Raw genomic sequence first — 7,734 nt, forward strand, 5'->3', positions numbered from 1 at the left:
TTTCTAGCCTCATGCAAAGCCTAAGGTTTTCTTTGCATGAGCGCCCTCAATTCCATCTCAGCAAGGGATCCAAACTGAACTTAGATCAGAACAGAAACAGATGTCAAATTGGTGATATCTGTGTTCATTCCAACTTAATCTCAATAATAGTAGACATGAAAGCAAACTTTTTCTGTTTAGTTGAACAAACCTAGGTTGTTCAGCACTTAGGCATTGTATTTTAAGTGCCCCCTTCCACTACTACCAGTGAGTGGAGAGACGTTAGTAGTTGCAGTGGACAATGATGAAAGGAGCATCACTATGGGAACCATATGTACTGCTATTATCCTGTTACCAACAGATAGAACTTTTATCTGATATATTCAGCATTTTATGCAAGTTTGTCTTAAAGCCCAATTGAAGTAAAAAAAATAAAATATATAGTCAGATTGACTTTGTACTAACAACCTCCATTTTCATAGTTGTATCTCCATTTTCCAGTTAAAAGTCTGCAGGATATCTAAATATGACTTTGCAGTGCAATAGGCACTAGAGTTATACCCAGTGCTTGTAGTCTGGGTGAGGGCACTGATGGTGAGAGGTGCAACTGTTACTCAGCTCTGCCAACACAGAGCACTGCAGTGTGTGGGCTGAAAGCAGCTTTTTCACTGTGAGAAAAAAGTATTTCAAGGCAACTCCTAAAGTCACAATTCATAACATATCAGGGTACAGTGCTATAAAAAGATACAGAGACATGAGACTTTAATTGAGCTTTAAGCGAAAACACAGTTGAAATACCATAGTCAAACATAATTTCCCTTAAGGCAAAAAACTATCAGTAGGTTATGTGTACAAGAAACATTAGAACACATTTACACATAGCCACAATGCTCTACATAAGGATTCAAGTACATTCAGTAACAATGGGGTATAGAAAACAGTCAATTTTTATTTTCTGAGCTGTTGCGAATGGAACTTACCTACTTATAATTCTTTTTTCTCCACTAATTTTCATGCAGCTATTAAGCGCAGAAAACATTAAGAACTTGGTGGGAATTAACGTGTTCGACATTAACACAATAGTCAACAGTACTGTGCTCCAAGCCTGGGCGGCGTCACACACACAGATGGAGGCCAACAATCTGGGGCTCAATGTTAAGGCCGGCATAGAAGATCCAGTGCCAGCTGGAGTCATCAGTGTTCAACCAGGTATGAGCAACTATAATTAGATACTATAATAGATACTGTTCTTTGCCCATGCACAAACAAGGCCACATGTAAGCACCAAGTTAATCTGAATAGTGCTTATGTGTGGCCAATGACTTGCCCTAATGTGACATCGTTCAGTTGGGTGAGCTCAGAAACCCTGGGCTGCATCATAGGTTTCATAGGAATTGGTCATATGCTCCAACAGGCAAGCAGAACAGTTGGGGAGTAAAGGCCAGGCTAGTAGTAGGTAGGCAATGAAGTGAACCAGATGCTGTAGCCTGCATGGACAAAGCATAGATGCCCTTACTAGGTACAGTATTTACTGGTGCATCAATCCTAAAGCTGTGCACATCTTTTTTTCTTGAGTTGTGATTCTCTGAACAGAGATCACACAGTGGCATACTAAGAAATTGAAAATTATATAAATATACACATTTACATTACCCATTTTTGATTGCTTTTCCAAACTGGAAAATCTCCCTGTGAGTTGAACCACTCAATCTCTTTGCAATGCGGCAGAGGAAATGCTCAAAGTACCATTACACAAATCTCATAGCCTAGGGTGTAACTTTAGCCATAGCACACCATCCAACTTCTATGGGCCCCAACACCATCTTTCTACATAATACAGGTGATGATTGCCTTTGGCAAATCCATTTAGATAACTTGAACGTAACTACAATTTGAGAATCTCTATAAGATTGCTACGAAGACAGAAGAAGGATTGCCTTGGGGATGAAGGGTAGAGACCATGGACCCCTTACGGAGCCTTGTTATGCATAGTTACACCCCTGACTAAAGAAGATATTTGCCCTTCTATGACCATTGTAGCAAAGACACATATTTACCACTGAACTCCAAGCAAATGGCTGGATACACTGAAGAAATTCATAGGAGGGAGCTGTTTTGCCTTCGAAAGGATTTGTCTTTCCAGAAATCCAGTTCTGGATTTACACAGCCCTGCCACAAACAAGAGCCAGATAGATGCCACCACTTTCCCTGTCACAATTGTAGTCTGTAGCAGGAACACAGTAGTGTCTTCTCTCCCCCCTTAGCTTGATGACTGGACAGTGGAAGAGCAGCTTCAGACTGATGCGGTCCTCTGTCTGCTCATTCCGCAATCTCTTCCTATTTCATGTTCTCTTGTTAAAAACTGAATTGTGTCATTTTTTGTCTTGAGTATCTGCTGTAGTTCACCTTCATGTGCTAGGTATGTACTTCCCATAGTTCAGTTTAGTGATAATGCCTTATTCTTTTATTTTCCCCAGGCACTCAAACCTCCGGAGTTGGAGCTCCTCATTGTGCCCTTTATCTCCTCCTGGTCTGCACCTTGGCTGCTATACTTCATATGGACAATATATTGTAGCGTGCTACCTCGACACACCAACTTCCATGCTCTCTGTTAAAGAAGAACTTCGCTAAGCTGTTTACCCCTAAAACTGCCACTTAATAACCTAATCCCATGATCATTTCAAGAAAATGACAATCCCTTCTGTGGAAGGGCACTGACCGCATGCCCATGCCGTTGTAGCAGACAATAGGATCTGCCTGAGAACAATAAGGAACCACCCATTAATGTATATCCTTGGTAAAGGACTGTAAACCACATGTGGAAGAATTCAAATATTAACTGTTCTCTATGGCTGTTCCTCCTCATGCTTCATGGCTGATTTGATCTATAACCAGAACAAAAGCACACATGATACAACTAGAACTGTCTTCCTCTGTTAAGCTTTGTGTAAGCTCTACTATCACTTACCATGCTATTATAGAGGGGTTGGGCACATACATGTATGTTTTTAAGGGTGTGATGATATTAGGTGAATTAATTGTATTTAATGCTTTTAGTATTTTAAAACACTGATCGGAGCTCTTCCAGAGTAGCCATGGAAGTTACGCAAATCAACAGTATTTTATTTCTGCTCACCTGGGACACAATTATATTGAGTTGTATTACAAATGTCAGTTTTATTACTGAATTACATTATCCATATTAGATCAGTTTTACTAGGAAATAGCTTACTGAGCTACAGCTGCAACAATCAATATGCTTCATTCCATCATCACTAACACCCTGGTAACCGAGACAGCACTTGTCTATGAAGGAACTCAGGGATGGTATGACCCGAAACATGATTGTTTTCTGTCCTAGCTGGGCAGTCTGTTTATAAAAAAATTAGTTTGTATGAATGTCAGAAGCATTTGGTCAAGCTGAATGAAACGTCACCGTAATGTTTGTAAGAGATTAATGCCTGTATCATCAGCATCATCTATTGGCCAAAATGTGGTATTGTTTTCTCATTGAGGTATTTCAGACTATATGAATGTTTTATAAATAGACCCCTTAGTTTTGATATTATTAAACAGTAAATAAACCAGATGAACAGGGACTCATACAGTTTGCTAATGGTATAAAAAATATATATATATTGTAAACCAGAATGTTAGATTGATCAAAAGGATGTTATATGTATGTAGAAGTCTAAATTCTGCCCAATGGCAATGTTCAAGTTGTGTTGCTGTGATGGAACTGTAAACACACAGAATGCTGTGTCTATACAAAAAGGCTGCAGACAGTTCTACAAAGTTGTGTCTCTACCCACTAATAGATTCTACTTGCGTCAGTTATGATGCTTGGAAGATCACGGTCTGCAGACACCTAAAGCAAAACACAGTATCTGTATGCTATATATGTAATTAAAAAAAAAAACCATCCAAAGTCACGCTACACGCCATATCTACTCCTATGATTTTGTATAGTCCATGAAACCCTACTTCCGTATGCTCGGTTTTAATCACTAATCTTTATATTGATGTCCCAGAGCCAAACTGCCAGCATGTAATACAATGCAGTATATTACTTTGCAAATATAGTAACTTAATGATAAAGTAAATGATTATTATTTTTATAAAATGATTGATTTTAATTGAGCAAGCAGATTGTATATTCAAATAAATTAATAAAGCATATTTTCATTAAACTCTGTATTTATTAGCATTTGCATATACATTGTCGTCAATATTTTTTGTACTCACCACAAAATCCTTTACTTGGAGTCCATTGAGGGACATGGGAAAGTCTTTCACCTTCAGGTTATATTGCCACCCACAGGGGGATTGGACACTGGGAAACAAATATTATAGGCCTACCCAGGAGAACCCTCCTACTACCAGTGTGTCCCAGTTTTATAGCAGAACTGAGTGCATGATCATAAACACTAAGAGGTAGAACCTATGTCTTTCAGTGCTCCATGAGTACAAAAATTCTATATTTTTTCTGGTCTACTGAGAGGCACAGAATGCTTCTAGAATGTCGTAAAGCAGTCGAAATGAGGGGTGGGCAACACAACAAACAAACACTAACAGGCTCAAGAAAGGGTAGAATGCGATCCTCGAGACTATAAATTTGGATGATAATCTGTCTGAGCCACCTAGAGATAGTCGAACGAGAAGTCAGGGTGCCCTTACAATGTCCATCCAGAAATGACAAAAAGATAAGGAAGAAGCAGTGGCTGAGAGAACTGAGTGACTCTCACAGTCCAAACCACATCCAGGTGATAGAGGGAAATTTCTTCTTGATGAACCGAAACCATATTGATAGAAAAACCATGTCCTGGTTGAGGTGAAAGGCAGAAAGAATCTTATGCAAGAAGGAAGTCCTGGGCCTTACAACTACCTTGTACCTATGCAAAACCAAAGAGGGTTGTTTGTAGCATGAGGTCGCCACCTCAAACACACACCTCACAGAGGTGATGGGTACAAGGAATACGAACGTGTGGATGAGGTGAGAGAGAAGAATATCTCTAACGGTCTCTAAAAACCAGATTCAGATTCCACAAAGTCACAGGGGAATGAACCGGGGGAGCTACATGAAAGACCCCAGTACAAACATCTCAAAGAGTAAGAGGCCAATGGTCTCTGGAACAGGATAGAAAGAGCAGAAACCTGACCCTTGATAGTGCAGAGAGCCAAACGCTGGTCCAGACCTAGCTGCAAGGAGAGGATGTCTCACAGAGAAACTCCTAGGGTGAAATCCTACCATCAAATGAGTCTTTCCTTAACCCATTTCAAGGTAGAAAATAGTAAGAACAAAATTTAAAAGGTGACTATTGACCAGTGTAAACAAGGCAATTCCCAAGGCTCAGGCTGATCAGCCTATTTACGGAGTCTTCAGAGACAGGCAAGCAGCAAGGCAAAAGCAGCGACCCTTGACCTGATAAGGGCACCACATGGAATCCAGTGCCTGATGATCACTCTCAGGCAATCCCTGGATATCTGTCCTGGATAGCCGAGTATTGGAGAGAGAAGTTCTAACATCCACAAATGGAAGAGTCTTGAGTGAAGAAAAAAATGCTATCAAAAATAGGCTAGTCTTTAACCCCCCTGGCGGTATTCCCGAGTGTAGCTCAGGGTAGAGTTTCAGTACCAAAAGCGGTAACCCCGAGCTACACTCGGGCTTACCATGCGGCGTTGCTCAGGGATTCCCTGCAGCGCTTACCTTGTCCTTCGCTCCCGCGATGTGTCTCCTGCAGCATCCCCGGCCATCTCCTCCGGCCGATGCCGGCATCCGGCTTCTGTGTTCCAGTCCCTGCGAGCAGGGACATAGACAGAAAACAAATATATAGCAGGCCATCCCCCAATGCTGTCATCTTCTACTGTAAGAAAAACACTTATTTCCATCTTTGTTGCAGTTGTATTCCTGTTGCAGATTTTTTCATATCCAGTCTGATAGATTTTTCCTCACTTCCTGGAAATGTTTTAACAGAGCCTCAGATAGCATTGAAGGTACACTCACACTTACAGTAGAGCTAAAAGGCAAAGCGTTTCCCCCATTTCAATAGCGTAAGGGAGGGTTGTAACCCCAGTTTGGCTTTTTTTTTTGCCTTTATCTAGCCTTTGAGGCACTATTCCTCCCACTGATGCAAGGCCCTTTTTCTCCCATTGACACCAAAAATGGGACACTTTTCCTGCCACTGATAACAACGATGAGGCACCATTCCTTCCAGTGACACCAACACTTGGCAATATTCCTCCCACCAATACCGATGGGGCTCTATTCCTTCTCCCACTGACCATAGGTGCCATGGAATTTTCTTACTCCAACTGGCAATCAACATACATTGCCAACTCCATGGTATTTTCTACTCCCACTGACCACAGCCCAGCCCCCCTAAAATCCGGCCTTTTGTTTAAAAGGTTTGGAAGGTTGAGAACGTGTCAGGTTTTTATTGCCATCTGTGTACCCAGTGGGGAGACACCCCCCCCCTCCTCTGTGGTCACCAAAACAGGAAATGCAATGAATTCTACCTAAGTGGACAGAGCTCTCAACTCCCCCAACCACCACCATTTTGTCTCATAAAAAAAAAAAACACTTATATAAAAAGTGATTTATCTAAAAGTGCTCTCTAGGTTTCTTCATGATAAATCCCAAAAGTCAGGTCACCAAAAAGCCTAAAAGACAAACAAAATCACAGACTCAAATTTTTTAGTTTAGGTCAGTAATGGAGCAGATCCCTCAATGCCAACAAGGGATGCGGAACCGGATTATGCTTCGTGTGATCACCCTCCTCCATATCCAAGGTCAGTTCTTTTGAATTCAAGTGACGTCCCTTCAGGTACAGGCTACAATTAAAAGCATCCTTCCCATTTTTTTTTTTTTTTTTTTAAATTGAGAAATGAGATGACCCATATATTTATCAGATCTGATTGAAACATACATAGGACTGGTTCCAAGTACATTTCCTGCTTGCTTGGCTTCAGGAATTTGGTGGCACAAATACACAGTGGAGGAACTGCCAGGAAAACCAAAATGCCATTTCCAGACAACAGCTAAATGTATCTAAAGAACTTTCAGTGATACACCGCCCCTTGTGATCCACAACACCACAGCAGAGGTTTGGGGGGATTGCAAGAGAGCCACACTATTCCGTGCTACTGCCCCACATCTGCTGGATTTTTCTAGTGAGCAGTTCTACACTTCTAAGGCACTATCCCTTCCATACCACACCATGGATCTCCCACTTCCACCCAACAACTCATAGATCAGGCATTCTCACTCCTAGGCGGATTGTAGGTGGCCTGTGACCACTTAATACAGAGACACATTGGCAGTTATTTACTAAAACTGGAAAGCGCAAAATCTGGTGCAGCTCTGCATAGAAATCAGCTTCTTTTTTTTTACTAACGCTTAAATTGAACAAGCTGAAGTTAGAAGTGGATTGGCTCCCATGCACAGCTGCACCAGATTCTGAGTGCTCTCGTTTTGGTAAATCCCCCCATTGTTTACAAGAATATAGAAGAGAACTAAAAAAATCCATTATATTTCGTACATTATCCCGCTGATGAACTCTAGACAAGCAGCTTATTACAAATTTAAATACAGTACATTTCAAATGGATATGTCATTTAAGCCAATCATGTGATCTGGGAACCTTTGATAGAAAGCCCAACCGCCACACAAAGTCAAGAAAACAGCCCCAGCTTGCTGGTTGGACAAGAATGGAATAGTACCACATTCTCGCTTCTCTTTCTGGTTTGACTGGTTAC

At 41.2% G+C, this 7,734-nt stretch overlaps 1 protein-coding gene across 1 annotated transcript in view; it reads left to right on the plus strand.

Moving 5' to 3' along the window:
* LOC149458518 (uncharacterized) overlaps positions 1-4,169 on the plus strand; it is a 58,801-nt gene extending 54,632 nt beyond the window's left edge. Inside the window, 2 exon segments of the mRNA XM_089682086.1 lie at positions 999-1,188; positions 2,457-4,169. Of these exon segments, the coding sequence (XP_089538212.1) occupies positions 999-1,188; positions 2,457-2,554 (288 nt within the window). The 3' untranslated portion in view covers positions 2,555-4,169.
* Positions 4,170-7,734: the final 3,565 nt, after the last annotated feature.

The sequence above is a fragment of the Staurois parvus genome, unplaced genomic scaffold (genome assembly GCF_062004578.1).
Source record: "Staurois parvus isolate SC_StPar_1 unplaced genomic scaffold, SC_StPar_1.0 ptg000285l, whole genome shotgun sequence".
In the NCBI taxonomy this organism is placed as follows: domain Eukaryota; kingdom Metazoa; phylum Chordata; class Amphibia; order Anura; family Ranidae; genus Staurois; species Staurois parvus.